Source organism: Semicossyphus pulcher, unplaced genomic scaffold (genome assembly GCF_022749685.1).
Source record: "Semicossyphus pulcher isolate SPU_LCO1_2020_fin unplaced genomic scaffold, fSemPul1.0.p SCAF_11, whole genome shotgun sequence".
NCBI classification, from domain to species: Eukaryota; Metazoa; Chordata; class Actinopteri; order Labriformes; family Labridae; genus Semicossyphus; species Semicossyphus pulcher.
The window spans coordinates 20,308,517-20,324,204 of record NW_027211615.1 but is presented as its reverse complement, the minus strand read 5'-3'; the positions used below and the strand labels follow the sequence as shown (position 1 = coordinate 20,324,204).

The following is a 15,688-nucleotide window of genomic DNA, read 5'->3' as shown; positions in this document are numbered from 1 at the left end:
TTTTGCTTTCTTATTCCCCGAGGATGGACACAATAAAAGCAACACCTTTGTGATGCAATGCACTCAGTTTCTGTTACAATGATTTGTGTAATGTTGCGTTTATGTTGACACTTCGACACTTCAACTCTATGGTAATGTTTATAAAATAGTCTCGACATTTTGCGCAATGTGCTAATTATCTACCTAGCTTAGATTCAGTTGAGAAGATTGATACCACTCTGATACCTGTGTGCTAAACATTTAGCTAAAGCTGCTAGCTAGGATAGCTAAGTGCAAAGACTGGAAACAAATAGCCTGGCTCAGTCCAAAGGTGACAAAGGTCTGCCTACAGCTCCTCTAAAACTCACTTTTATCTTAACACACACTTGTTTGTTAAATTTGTACAAAAACTGAAGGGTAAAAGAGACACGCTTAGAGAACTACAATCCCCATTTTTACACTTTGCTAATTGTACAGACATAACTAAGAAGATATAACATGTTTTAAACTTTTATTTGCTTATAGTAGATTTATTTCAGCTTTGGAAAGAGGTTTCCTGTTTTTACTTAATTTAAGCTAAGCTAAGCTAAGCTAGGTTAGCAGCTGTTAGCTGTAGCTTCATATTTACAGTACAGACTTAAGAGTGACATTAATCCTCTCTTTTAATTACCCTCAGGTGAAGGAGCTAACTGCTAAAAATGACCATATTCAGGTACTTAGTGTTGCACCTTACAGTTTTATCGTTCAAAGTTCAATACGACAAAATACAGGCTTAAACATTACCATAGAACTGAATCACCTTTTTTACAGTCTCAAAGCTATAAATCACAAGGAATTGGTTTGCATTGCCTAGCAGAGGTGTTGCTTCTGTGCCCAGCCCCTCTTGTGTGCTGCTAGCATGCTATGCTAATAAACGAGCACAGGTGGCCCTGCTTGTATGTGGCCGATCTTGGCAAGAAAGCCTTCCTCTGTCCTTGGAGCTGTCCTTTTTTGCACAGCGCAGTGAGGGTTTGGTACAAGTTACCTCAGGTGAATGACTGCTATATTGTGCTTTGGTGCATAAATGACACGCACTTGTACCCGCTTGTCGGGACGTCTGGTGGGCTGAATAATTGAAGTTCTGAGGTTCAGACAGGTAGATCCAGGTATCAATAATGCATGGCAGACAACTGGTGTACGAGTGCAACTGAAATATGAAGGAATGTCTGTCTGAAATGAAAAATCTTGATGTTTTTGTCATGAATAAACTGTTTTTCTTTACATTATTACATGTAATACAAAGTACATTACAAACTTGAGTGTATAACAGTAAATATTGGAAAAATAGAGCTTTAGACTTTACTATTTATTATGACTCTTATGCAATAACCTGCTTACTGATGTGTCTGAATGCTAGCAGGTGGGATTGTTACAGTGGATTAGTTGCCTGAATGGACATATTGCCTAACTTCCTGTTATGAAACTGGCCCAGTGAAACCTGTATTGAGCCTGAAGGAAACAATAGCCCCTTATCACAGGAATGTTGACCCTCCAAACCAGCTCGGCTAAAAGATTTCACTGTACCAAAGGGAGCAGGGAGGGAGTTAACTAGGTCCCACAGTGAATATTAACAAGGACCGAAACAGTACAGGTATGAACACAATGAGAAGAACAGGTTTGTGTTCACGTGCACGCCCACGCTCGCAGTTAAACATGCGCAGCCTCATGCATGTGCATGATTCATTCTTTCTCCCACACGGATCTCCAGTGTCTTTCATCCGTTACTTATTGCTGTCAGCTCAGTGAAGTGAGAGGCACTTTCCGTCCTCGCTCACTTCTACTTTATCATTAACACGAAAGTGCTCAGTGTGACTCTGAGAGTTGAATGATTTATATGATGGATTAAGATGACACTCCATCCGTTAACCGCAGGCTAATTTAACTCATTTTGTTAGAGAACTACAGTAGAGTCCAGTGGACTCCTGGTTAATGAGTTGTGGGTTGTTGAATGTCAAAGTTTCGATATGACTGATTTATTGATTTATGAATCAGATCGGAACAAGGAAGATGGGTGGGGTAGTGTTGCTACACCAGTTGAGCTTTCAATCCTTACACATGCCAGAAATTTGAATTTTTTCTGTAACTGTAAACTATTAGCTTTAGCCAGCTTGCTTATTAAGCTAATGTTTTTTCGCTTAGTTAATTGAAAATGGTGGCTACAGCTAACTTTTTAGTCCAGCAGAGATGTAAAAATACCAACCCTGCAAAAGTGTTCTTTGATATGCTACCTGAACGCATCATTATGTGCTAAAACATCGGGGCTAAAGCTGCAGTTCAAGGGAAAAGGTTAGCATCTTTATTTATAGAAGGAAGAAAGCCACTGTCAGTCAAAGCTGGTGTTCTCTGTAATCGATAGAAGCAATAATATTTGAATATTAATATAAAATATTTGTTCCTACTATAATGGCATTAGCTCCCCTTAACAGCATGGTAGGACTGAGGTTAGAAATTGGCGAACTGGCCCTTTAAAGAAATATAGAGCTAGACATTCCTACTATTTTAATTAAAATTTTCCGACTATTTCTAGTTTTTACAGCAGGTAACTCAGATTAAACTGATTCTGTTCTTTATTACAATAAATTCCTGCTCTCAAGATACATCCTCTTCCATCCTCTCTGCCCTTTTGTCAGGGCAGCATCACCCCTGCCCCTCATAACTCAAACAGGAAGTGATGCGTGATGTCCACAGCTTCTCCCTGTCGGCACCGAGAACATTGTGATGGATGTGCAGACGAAGGGGTCGGAGTTTTAGACCGCAGAGGGTCAACTGTCCCCAGCTGTCTGGCAAACAAATGGCTTTGTTTGGTCTCAGTGGTCAAGGTCAACTCAGGAAGGGCAGGAAAGTTGGAGACAGCTAGAGTCAGCTCAACAGGATTTTTAATCGGTCGTCTTATTCAGTAAACAGATGTGTTAATTTCAGGGATTGAGTGTTTAAATCACTGCTCCAGATATGGGATTTAAGGCGTAGCTTTCTGAATGACACAGAGCCTGGAGAAATGACAAAGAGACGTTCGCAAAGGAACAGAATAGAGGGCATGAATATCGAAACCCAAAGGATAGATCACAAAGAGCCAAGGGAAGGATTGTGAAAGGTTAGAGGAACACTCGCAGGATACTAAGCTGGAAGAGGAGAGGAGAGGAGGGAGAACATCAAAGAGCAGGGAAGACAAGGGGAATGCTGATTGTAGCTTTGTGTGTGTGCCAACTGTGTATGTGACTGTGCACCTGCGTGTGTGTTACACAGACAGAGATAATACAGAGGCAGACAACACAGCACAATGTCCACGCATACACAGATGCACAGCCACTGCTCATCGGGCTATTTATTGCCTGAGCGCTTGCAGGCATCACGTGTGTTTACACGCCGAGCCCTGCGCAGAGGGAACACGAGTGCGTGACATGAGAAATGTCAGAAGGAACAGCGGTGCTGCCATGTTCCTGCCTGCAGAGAGGAGCAAGGCTGGTTACCGCCCCCAGTAAGCAGTGGTCTTTGGCTGCTAATGAGGACAAATCTTATGAACTCTGATCCTGCATAATGGCAACCAATCATGAGACATTGAGGTTCAGGCCAGCGTCACTGAAGAGCCATTTATGATGCTGCTGGAAGCGATGGCGTGAGAGACGATGAACGGGCAGGTGCCAGTGTAGGAGGAGGCGGAACATCAGGGTTTTTAATGAACCATCAGTGGATCTTAATACGTTTAGAAGAGCCAGACCAGGATATAAACATCATGATATATATAGGGGGTTATCATTGGTTTTAGTGCGTATGTTGTTGTTGTTTGCTTTTGATTCACGTTGTCTTTAAACGCAATATAATTGAATATAAAAACATGTTAAGTTCATATTAGAGGCCAAATTGTAAACACGTTTCCCAGTTTTTAAAAAATTTTATTTATTAGTTTATTTGACAGGGACAGAGCATGATAATCATCAGTTTAAAAATACAAGATGTAAACTTGCTGGAATTAGCAAGAATGCTAATTTATACCAATAGTCCCTGACAGGTAACATAGACACACATTAAAGGACAATAAACAAATACAATGATATAACTCTGGATGGAGGATTTTCTTTGGCAAATGCACAACAACTTAAATAAATGTCAGATTTCTAAAAACCTGAAGAGATCAATATTCAGAATCAATAATGGGAAATTTGAAAATAACAATTCAGTTAGAAAAAAGTTTTTTGTTTTTTTTAATCCAGCCTGAGAAAGTTGCAAAGATGCAGAAAGAATTGTAAACTGAAGCTGAAATCATTTTCATGCAGCATGTTGTCTATGTTTTAAAATGTTCTCAATTATAGTTTGATATTGTAGTTTTTGCTTTTTGCTTATATTTTTTTGTGCAACTGAAAAAATATCTTTGCTCGAACCAATATAAAAATATAACCAAGACAGGAAGTACAGTACATTATCTCTTGGCTTTTAGATTTCCTGCCCAATACATCGCATGTACAGGATTTTTATAAAAAATAATGTAAGGGACTTTCTAATTGAAAATGTTTGAGTAGGTTTGGCGTTTGTGTTAAAGAATTGAAAATGACCAGAATAATGAGTTTCAGCGAGATAAAACTGTCAAATATCAACCAGTATCAGCCTCAAAAGTGTCCGGTATCATTCCAGCTCTAATACTGTAACTGGTATGAAAAAAATATGACAGCCAATAAGTACTATTATAAAATTTGTGTACACTTTTATATTTATGTTATTATATGCCTCAATAATGTCAAGGATGCAGTAAAGGATAAGCTCTAATGGCCTAAAAAGAAGAGCCTTAAAATGCATGTGACCCAGGAAAGGATCCTTTGTGATTTATCTGTTTTGGATTAATAGTTTGGATTAGCATTGAAGTCTTATATCTGTTTTTTTTGTTGTGTGTGTTTGTTTTTCCGCCCTCAGCAGTGTAACCCAGGTGACCTCCGTGTCCTGAGGAAGGGGATGACCCTCTACCACTCAGAGTCCCAGCTGTCCTCACTGCCCCAGCGCCAGGACGGCATGCACATGGTCAGTACGCAGGAGGCTTACACACACACTTATACACACAAATACCACACAAGAAGGGTACACTCAAACAAAGACACGCTCGTACATAGAGGGACACCTACTCATTCCTATCTTCTTAAACACTGTCACACTGCTTATACAAAGGTGGGTACGTATAGAGACTGTTTAATTGCACACACACACCCACACGCCTAATTGTGGAGAAGACTTCTTCCTTTGCCTCCTCAGTGAAATCGAGTCAAGTCAGCTCTAATTCACTTTACATCTAACGCTCCAATTATACCTCCACAGGCAACCTAACTCTCTCTCACAAATGACAGGAAATGAAACACACACACACAGTAAGAGAGAGGGAAGAAAAAGAGAGAGAGTGAAAGGAGGCAGGGGGATGAGACAGACTGGAAAAGAGAGGAGGAAGAAGAGAAACTAAAACAGAATAAAACAAGGATTGAAAGTTAAGAGGAGTCAGCCTTCTCCTCTCCTCCTCTCATATCCTGGGCCTTCAGCTCCCTTGCTTCTCCCTGGAGCCTGTTTGAACTGAATCCCACTATGAAAGTAATAATCCTCTGAAATCCACCGCCACCCCTGACCCTGCCATTGTCTAGGGAGGCTGGGTAATTGTTTTCTGACTGCTTAAGGGAGGTCAGAGCTGGGCTATGCCACTAACCAGTGTATAAAAATCAATGTTGTGTTTTAATCACAGGCCCTCAGTGTGAGGCGCAGGTCGAGTGCGTTCAGAGTCAGCTCGCACTTCTTAAGCTCATGGGTCAAAACTGCCTCCTTGTGGAGGTTTACGCCGCTCAATAATGTCCATGAACCTTGACCCCTCGAGAGGTCTCTCGCCGCAGGAGGAAGGATAAACTGTGAATTATCTTGATAGTTGCCTCCCCGCATGTAATTTAACGGTACAGGTTCGCATGAAACAAGGTCAGGATATTGACTAGAGGTGACTTTTGGCTCTGACTGACATGACGGTTGACGTCATTCTGACTGAGAGTGGAGACTGTAAGTAGATTTGTGTGACTACATTTAGCTACATTCAGCCCACAGCTGGTCACATCAGATGTTCTTATTGTAATACAAATATACACAGAGCAAAATTATGTAACTGAATTAAAACAGTTTGAAACACAAAAAATAGTTCTTACATATAGGCATTAGTTTGTTTTAAATAACCAGTAACTGTAGTATTTGTTGCTTGTCTAGAAAACTAGCTAACTGGCAGAGCTAAATTTTGTTTTTTATTTCATATGTTTGCATTAGCTGTTACTAAATACTTTCACAGAGAAGCTAAACTAGCTAAATAGCTAGCATTAGCTTGTTATAACACAAATGTTCACTCAGTATAGATTTACAGTTGAGTAAATTATAAGAGAATGAGCAACAAAAACTAGTTCTTACATAGGTATTAGCTGATACTAACAAATACCCAGTAACCACAGATGTAACTGTTGCTTAGCTAGCTAAACTAGCTAACTGGCAGAAGTAACATTAGCTAAAACACAAATGTCACTTGAATTGATTTTTACATATCAATTAAAAGTGATGGAACCACAAAACCAAGTTCAAACATAGGCACAAGTTTAGTTTAGTTCTAAACGTTTATAACCAGTAACTGTAGATGTAATCGTTGCTTCTCTAGAAAAACAAGCTAGCTGGCAGAGCTAACTTTTGATAGCTATAACACAAATGTCCGGTAAGTGGAGCTTCAAATATCAGTGAATTAAAAAGTTTGAAACACAATCACTACTTCAAACGTAGGCTTTAGCTGTTGAGGTACTTTCCCAAAGTAGCTAAACTAGATAACTCGTAGAGCTAACATTGGATTGTTATAACGTAAATGTTCACTAAATTAGGATTTACAGTTGAATGAACTACAACAGAATGAGCCACAAAACTAGTTCTTACATAGTTACATACTTAGTTAATGCAAAATAATTAGACACAGTATATAGATAAAGGATGTAGCTGTTGCTTAGCTAAACTAGCTAACTGGTAGAACTAACATTTGCTATAACACAAATTTTCCTTTAATTGATTTTTACATATGAATTAAAACTGATGTAACCACAAAAACTAGTTCTTACATTATTTACAGTCAGTGACTGATGCAACTTTTGTTGCATCAAAACTAAACTAACTAAACTAGCTAACTGGCAGAGCTTACTTTAGCTTGCTAACAGGTCTATGTCCATTTTTGTTTAGGTATATGATAATTATATATAAATTATATGACATGAACGCTAAAATGAAATACCGTTCAGTGGTGTAAACCAGGAACGTCTTATTTCAACAACAATATTTTAACATATTTTACACAACAATATGATGATATCTCAAAACAAGCAAAGCTAACACCATGCACAGATTAACTTTTCTCTGTGGTGCATGTCCTCTTGTTAAACTTTGTTGTCGTGACATGTTTAACCGCATGATGATCGATTTCCTGCTCTCTAATGTGACTAAGTTCATCCACATGAGAGAAAAAGCCCTTGTTGGAAGATGGAACGAGAGAGAAAGAGTAGATGAGAGATGTGGGGCCTGAAGCAGAACTCGAGTGAACTGTTGTGTGTACCCATCCTAATCTATCAGTTTATCCTTTGTGTTCATTCTTTTGTACCATTAGGGCCCAGTTTCAGGTCATTGTGCGTGTGTGAGATGGTCAAATAGAAAATGAGAAAGAAAGAAGAATATGAAAGATGGTTAGAGAAAGGAAGCGGGCAGGCTGCATGATTCTCACAAACACTCCACAGTCAGATTTGATTCTGCGTGCTCAAACAACAAACCATTGATACTGACAGTGTTTGTCGTCCTCCCCGCCTCATCATGCAAGGCCGAAATCAGGCGTGTTTATGCAGGCAAGCCATCCCAAAATGTACATCCATATGAACAGTAAACATTGCCCCAAGCAGGCTGTGTTTCTGCGCTGTCATCATCTGTTTCTTTGCTGTACGACTCTCACAAAATAAACAGAAAAACCTGACCCGATGCTAGGAAGTGTTTACACATTTCACATAATAGCTTTAACCAACTGAAGAGAGCAGAGGTGACAGCAATTTACATATTTTTTCTTGTAGCTGACTTCAAAGTACTGCAGAAGACCGGTATGCTAAAGCTGTTACATTTGACCTTAAACAAGAGCAGACTCACTTTACTCTGTGGGGAATATGTTTGTTTGTAAGACCATTGTTACATATCATTTTCTCACATATGTAGAGTATCTATCATCCTATGCTTCACTCCTCTTTGTTTTTCTAAAGGGACATGCAGTAAGGGTTGGACAAAATATCGATACGGCAATATATTGTCGTTCTGACTCGTGCAATACAATTATTGATTAGCAGTGTGATGCCCCCTGTCAGTGTAATAATGCCGTAATGATTTTTTATTACGGCTTTACTAATGTGTAAGCTGATTTTTTTCATATTGTAGAATAGGGTCGAACAATTCATCCAAATATAATCGAAATCGCAATATGGCCTGCTGCAATTTTCAAATCGCAGGAGGCGCAATATTTATTAAAGCTGAAATGTGTTAAAATACCTTTTTAATTTAAACATTGTGCTGCAGAGATATTCTAGCCTACACGTCATACACAGATGTAAGTATCAAATGTCTTTGTTTGGTACAAATCCCTGCAGAAAACACACTATAATCATTTTAATATGTTTGTTCAATGAAAATTAGAAAAATTATCATTCAATTTAATATCGCAAAACAAATCGAAATCGCAACATAAGTCAAAATAATCACAATTAGATATTTTTTCAAAATCATGCAGCCCTATTGTAGAAGTTACTGTTCATTTAATGAGTGCATCATGTTTTTTTAAACTGAAATGATGATTTATTTTGAATGTAAAACCTGAATCTATGAAGTAGATTAGTAGCAGCTGGCGACTAAATGTTGTAGACTTAAGTTAAAAGTGAAATAGAAGTGCTTGTACTTCAAAATTGTTCTTTCATTACAGCGTTCGAGCAAATGTACACTTTACATTCCACCATTAACCAGCACAGAGCATTAAAAGCATTCAAAGCCCAAAATCTGTCAACAAATATCAGGTCAAATTTATCGCCTTCACCTATCCGTTGGTCTCACAGTTCCTGATTTTTGGTTTTAGTCTATATGTCTATGTAACATCAGAAGTTGGAAGAAGGGTCCATTCAGAGGACAGCTGGATACTTTTATGCATGCTGCAGAACCATTTAAATACAGGAAACATTCAAGTTTCCTATTAACCTTTTCATTCTCTCCATTTTCTTCTGAAAATAAAGTTCATGAATGTAATATCTTATGGCAGGCGACCCCATGCTAACAAGCAGGGCATGTTTGACTATTACTGTGTGTGGATAAAAAACAAACCTCTGCTATATTTTGTTTTTTGCTATCAAAGTTGATTTTCACTTTTTACATTTACGAAAAACGCCTGAAATTATTATTGAATATTCAACAAAATCTTATGTAACAGTTCAGTGGTTGTCAGGTGAGCAGTTTTCAGGCAGGACCAGCAACCTTAATCTGCTTTTCATTTTGGTTTATTTGGTCTGTTTCCACAAAACCTCCCTCTCTGCTGCAGTGGGATTATTATTTTATCTCTGTGCTATTAGGTTGTGTGGGCTCATTCTGGCACCTAAACGGGGCCAGTGGGTGCGGAGGGAGCTGACAGGCGCATCACCAGCGAGTGGAGAATTGAACCCGGGCTAACAGAGCCATGGAGCTGTGTCTAATGCAGGGCCTTGATGCCAGGTTACAGTGAATGGTGCCATTGTGTGTCCCAGAGATCTGTGTCCCTCCAACAGAGAGCCACTGTCTGGAACTAACCAGGGGGTAGGATGAGTCAAACAAACCCCCGGTCTTCTTCCTGGCTGGCTGCTCCCATCACAGCAGGTTAAATCACTCTGTGCAGGTAGCAGACCTGGCTGGGAGTTGAATATGTGGTGAATGCAGAACGGAAATAAAAACACAAGGGAAGGAGAGGTGATGTGAGTGGGGATGAAAGGGATGGCATTTTCAGTGCTACCGTACAAGAACACTCTCCTATTAAATCAGAGGCAAACACCCTCTGATGCAGAGAGAGAGAGAGCGGTTATTTTCCTGGTGTTGAGCAAGGTTTCTTGGAAGTGGCTCACATGGGGAGCTACGTGAGGTGGTGCTCGTTTGACCCCTGGGTTAAATGCTGTGTGACGGCAGATGTGACGAGATAAGAGTTTGACAGGCTGTAGAGAATGTCCACCGGATGTTGTTGGTTTAGACCTGACCTGTTTATCTACTGCGGAAGAAATAACACACAAATATTTATGATTTTTTTTTCCTCTTCCTCTCCCCTCAGGGTACCGGTCGTCTCCCAACCAGCGAGTCCTCTCCTGCAACAGGCTACCTGTCCTGCGTCCAGAAGCCTGAGGCTGTGGTGCATGCCATGAAGGTACTAAATTCCGTTCGCAATCTATGTCACAATCACACAAGCTAAATTCCACGCGTATAATAAAAACAAACTTTATCGTTACGTCTTCCATCAGGTGCTGGAGGTCCATGAGAACTTGGACAAGCAGGTTCCCGAGGACTATGAGGACGATCTCAGCGAGAAAGAGAAGGCCATCGTGCGAGAGATGTGCAACGTAAGCGCAACCCTTTTTCCATACTCCCTTAAAATTCTTCCTCTAGTAACCCTGAGCATGCTGCTTTCAATGCTTTGCTATTTTAAGTATCAGAAGACCTTGGTTTCAGCTGCATAAATGCGTGCAAACTGAATTTCAAGGAGGAAGTAAGGAAAGCATGAGGTGAGCGTGTGATGCATCATGCAAGGTCAGCTGTCTGGGCTGCGAAATAACTTACATAACAGATCACGATTTAAGAGCTGATGCTGAATATAGTTAGGTCTGGTTAATGCAGTAAACTGTGTTGCACTTTTCCATACTATATGCTCTTCATTGGTGTAAACACAGGAGCCTTATTGTCCATAGCGTCCCGGTTTGTTGGTCAGGTTTTAGGCTCCGTCCTGCTTGGTTAAATCAGGTCAGCTTTTGAGCTGATTCCACTAATGAGGAAGCCTCATTTAGACTCATTTGGTTTGGAATGACACTTGCAGCAGTGTCCCGGACACAGCGCTCCCGCTTGCTTCCTCTTTTCTCTCCAACTATCTCTCCATCTCCCCCCTCCCACTCCATCATCCCGGCTCCAGAGCCAACTCTACACTGTAAGTAGATGCTCGTAGTTGAGCTGTCAGAGCAATTAAACTGGAGCGGCAGGGAAAAGAGCACTCCCTCCCTCCCTCCCGCCATTCTTCCTCTCCTCTGCCCTCCCCCCTCGTCTCTCTCCATCTCTCGGTTGGTGCTGAAAGGCCCAGTCCTGGATAAAAGGTCCGCTGATTAGAGAGAAAACTAGAGCGGGGCTATCTGGGCCCTGCAGAGGTATGTGACAGGCCAGGAATCTGGGGAGCACTACAATGGTACCTCTGTAATATCACTGGGGTCCCCCGGGGGCCCTTCTCACTCACTCGCAGAGAGACAGCAGAGACAGAGGACAGAGATTCAGAGATAGCTCCACCGTAGTTTGTGTGTGTGTGTGTGTGTGTGAGTGTGTGTGTGTGTGTGTGTGAAGACTGCAGCTCAAAGCCAAACTGCGAGCATTTGAAGTTTTCACACTTGAAGAAGAAAGTCTTTTTATTTCTGCCTCGCCTTACTCTTTCAGTCTCTGCGTCTAAGTCTGCCTGTCTCGCTCTTCCTCTTCCCCTCTCTCAACTCCTCTCTCTGCTTCTGCTTGCAGGTGGTGTGGAGAAAGCTGGGTGATGCAGCAGGATCAAAGCTGTCCATCAGACAGCACCTCTCTGGGAACCAGTTCAAAGGGCCGCTGTAGCACCGCAACCAGAGAGCGAGAGAGAGATCAGGATCTACAGTACCTACACTCACCTGAAAACACCTCGTACTACCTGCGCCTACACAACCCATCATGCCATGCTCCCTACTGCCTACAGCACCCAGCATTCCTTCAACAAACCCTCTCTTAAGACTGGCTAAGAAAGCTACTTCATGGACCTGTTAGTCTGTTATTCACATGTACAAACATGTTTTTATCTCAGAGCTCATGAAGCATTGACAACTGGCAGCTAGTTTCACCGATTCACCACTTTTACGTCGTTGATTTGGAGGCTTCCAGCTACACAATGATCTCTCTCTGTAAAAGCGATAAACACACACCCCTTTTAGCCCTTTATAGCATAGCTGTGCTTCACTAAGCTAGCGATATGACATGGTTTAAAGCACAGACCTGATGAGGCCGCAGGGGCAGAAATCTCTTCACTTGTTGCTGCGATTTGAAGGCAACACGGTGGCGGTATCTTCAGAGAAGTTTTGATAGTACCTCCTATAGAGATCCTAGCTCCTGTCACATGTATCGCCCCCTAGTGGTCAACGAGTATAACTAGCATTAGCGTTCTAAAGTGTTAACTAATGTGAAACCCACTGTGACCTAGCGCCTTTTGCTCATAAGACAAGTCTATGGATAATTAAGTCTAGAGATCACTGTTAACTTGTGTATATTATGTATAAAACCATAGCACTACTTCATTGTTATTGTTGATTTTACTTTGATCTATTTTGTATTCTAGCGTGGCCATGTGATCAATTCTTTAGTTTGAATCGCACACACAACCGGACCTTAAACAGGGTTTGCTTTTGGTAAAAAAAAAGTTTCTTTTTTTTCTGTTGTTTTTTTATTCTTTTCCAGATTAATTACTGCTTTTCCTTTTCTCTGTAACATCTGAAAATGTATCACAGCCATTCTGAATCAAACCATCTCCGTACGTTAATTGATAGATAATTTTCTTACTTTGTGAAATTAACTAAAATTGTATGCTGTGTGCATGCTTGACAATCATTTTCTCAGGTTGGGAGGGCTACAGCTTTACCTTTGCCCATCTTTGACAGCGTGTGTGCGTGTTGGTGTGTGTGAGTGCGCGTATGGAGACTGAATGGTTCTCTTGCAGCTGTAGCATCTGCCTGTGAATCCTCTTTTTCTCTATTGAACCCTGGTTACAACTCGGTTGAAGACTGCTGAAGGCGTTTGCTGAATCCATACTAAAAGCCTCTTCCCAACAATCTTCTAACAATGAATTACAAAATCTAAAATGTTCACGGCCAAATGCTAATGTCTATGTTCAGTTTTAAAGGTATGTTTGGATTACTCTTCTTGAGCTCAGTCCTTTCCTGTCGTCTTGGATTCAGCAGGTGTGTTTATGCAGCGCATGTTTTCTTAAAGTCTTTTTTTTTCTTAGAATATGAGAGATAAGTCTTCCCTTAGGTGTCTCCTGAAAACACTAACATTTAAAACGAGTATTTCTTGATGTCAGAATGAACAAACACTGTTTGTCAAAGTATTTATTGCCAGGTGTTAGATAGAGATGGGAGCGCTATCAGTAACTAAACAGTCATATTTTAGATGTATGAGATTTAATTCAACTGTAAAGGTATTTCATAGATGAGTTTAGTGACTGACAGCTCCAGCTCTCCCATCTCTAGTGTTATTTGTTCCAAATTAGAACATTTCTAAGGCTTCTTGCCATGCACCTCTCTTCTTTCAAATAATGGCTCAAAAATAAATCAGAGTATGGTTTTATAAAAGTGTCCTTTTTTCTAGGAACTAATTTGAAGCCATGATACAATTTTGAATACTTTATATAAGGCATTTGATTTAAAATGTGCCACATTGTTTCTGCATGGTGTTTTGATTTGGAACTCAACTGTTTTTTTTAAACATCTATAGTGTTTCTTTTTTTCTGCCTATATGCTAAAACCACATTACAGAATCCTAGAGTCTACAGCATAATGCTCAACTCCTGTAGTAACTAGCATGGCTGTAACTTCTTTTCATGACTTTCACTGATGAGATGAATATTTGGCAGGTGAAAAGAAAACATGAAATAGGCCACTTTTAGAAAAAATTGGGAGAAAATAAACAAGTTGGTTAATGATACTGTGAAGTGCTGTCTTTATTTGATGGAGCAAACATTCCTGCAGGCATCTTGTTTTTCTTCAGTGGATGAGTTAGACTGCCCTCTGCTGGTACAGTGCTGGAAGTAAAGCTACAGATTTTCTTCTGAGAAGTTTTGTATATGAGTGATTCCAACCTGGTGAACTTTGAGTGGAAACCTCATATAATTGACTTAATGTCACTAAAAAGTGTCTTTTGATTATAAAAAAATATAAGTTTTGTTTGAGGGGGGAATGAAACAACTGGATTTGATTATGAAATTGCAGTAAAAGTTCAAAGTATGAATAAACAGTTTAAATAATTAGTAATAATTTAACAGTCATAAAGCAATAAATGACATATTAACTTGAAATATCTAAAATAAATGGTTAAACAGAAATAGTTAAGAGGAAACAGTTAAAATAGAAAAAGGAATGGATAATGGTTAAAATAGTCAGAAAAAGTTGAAATTGTTGGCTATAGGTGGGGAATACATACAGCTGAAATAGTTAGCTAAAGTACTGAATAAGTAGTTGAAACAGTTAGCTCAAGTACTGAATAAACAGTTGAAATAGTTAGCTAAAGTACTGAATAAACAGTTGAAATAGCTCAAGTACATAAGTAGTTGAGACAGTTAGCTAAAGTACTGAATAAGTTGAAATAGTTAGCTAAAGTACTGAATAAATAGTTTAAATAGTTAGCTCAAGTACTGAATAAATAGTTGAAATAGCAAAAGTACATAAGTAGTGGAAACAGTTAGCTAAAGTACTGGATAAATAGTTGAAATAGTTAGCTAAAGTACTGAATAAGTAGTTGAAACAGTTAGCTCAAGTACTGAATAAATAGTTGAAACAGTTAGCTCAAGTACTGAATAAGTAGTTGAAATAGTTAGCTAAAGTAGTGGATAAATAGTTGAAATAGTTAGCTCAAGTACTGAATAAGTAGTTGAAATAGTTAGCTCAAGTACTGAATAAATAGTTTAAATAGTTAGCTCAAGTACTGAACAAATAGTTGAAATAGCAAAAGTACATAAGTAGTGGAAACAGTTAGCTCAAATACTGAATAAATAGTTGAAACAGTTAGCTAAAGTACTGAATAAGTAGTTTAAATAGTTAGCTCAAGTACTGAATAAGTAGTTGAAATAGTTAGCTCAAGTACTGGATAAATAGTTGAAATAGTTAGCTAAAGTACTGAATAAGTAGTTGAAATAGTTAGCTCAAGTACTGAATAAGTAGTTGAAATAGTTAGCTCAAGTACTGGATAAATAGTTGAAATAGTTAGCTCAAGTACTGAATAAATAGTTGAAATAGTTAGCTAAAGTACTGAATAAGTAGTTGAAACAGTTAGCTCAAGTACTGAATAAGTAGTTGAAACAGTTAGCTCAAGTACTGAATAAGTAGTTGAAACAGTTAGCTCAAGTACTGAATAAATAGTTGAAATAGCAAAAGTACATAAGTAGTGGAAACAGTTAGCTAAAGTACTGGATAAATATTTGAAATAGTTAGCTAAAGTACCGAATAAATAGTTGAAATAGTTAGCTAAAGTACTGAATAAGTAGTTTAAATAGTTAGCTCAAGTACTGAATAAGTAGTTGAAACAGTTAGCTCAAGTACTGAATAAGTAGTTGAAACAGTTAGCTCAAGTACTGAATAATTAGTTGAAATAGCAAAAGTACATAAGTAGTGGAAACAGTTAGCTA

The 15,688-nt window shown here is 39.3% G+C and overlaps 1 protein-coding gene across 2 annotated transcripts in view; it reads left to right on the top strand.

The window, feature by feature from the left end:
* The window catches only part of ccdc85cb (coiled-coil domain containing 85C, b), a 51,416-nt gene extending 37,424 nt beyond the window's left edge, over positions 1-13,992 (top strand). For both annotated transcript variants that reach the window (XM_069683652.1, XM_069683644.1), the window contains 4 exons: positions 4,921-5,025; positions 10,355-10,447; positions 10,542-10,640; positions 11,788-13,992. In XM_069683652.1, the coding sequence (XP_069539753.1) occupies positions 4,921-5,025; positions 10,355-10,447; positions 10,542-10,640; positions 11,788-11,877 (387 nt within the window). In that variant the 3' untranslated portion in view covers positions 11,878-13,992. The remainder of the gene's footprint in view (positions 1-4,920; positions 5,026-10,354; positions 10,448-10,541; positions 10,641-11,787) is intronic.
* The last annotated feature ends 1,696 nt before the right edge of the window (positions 13,993-15,688 follow it).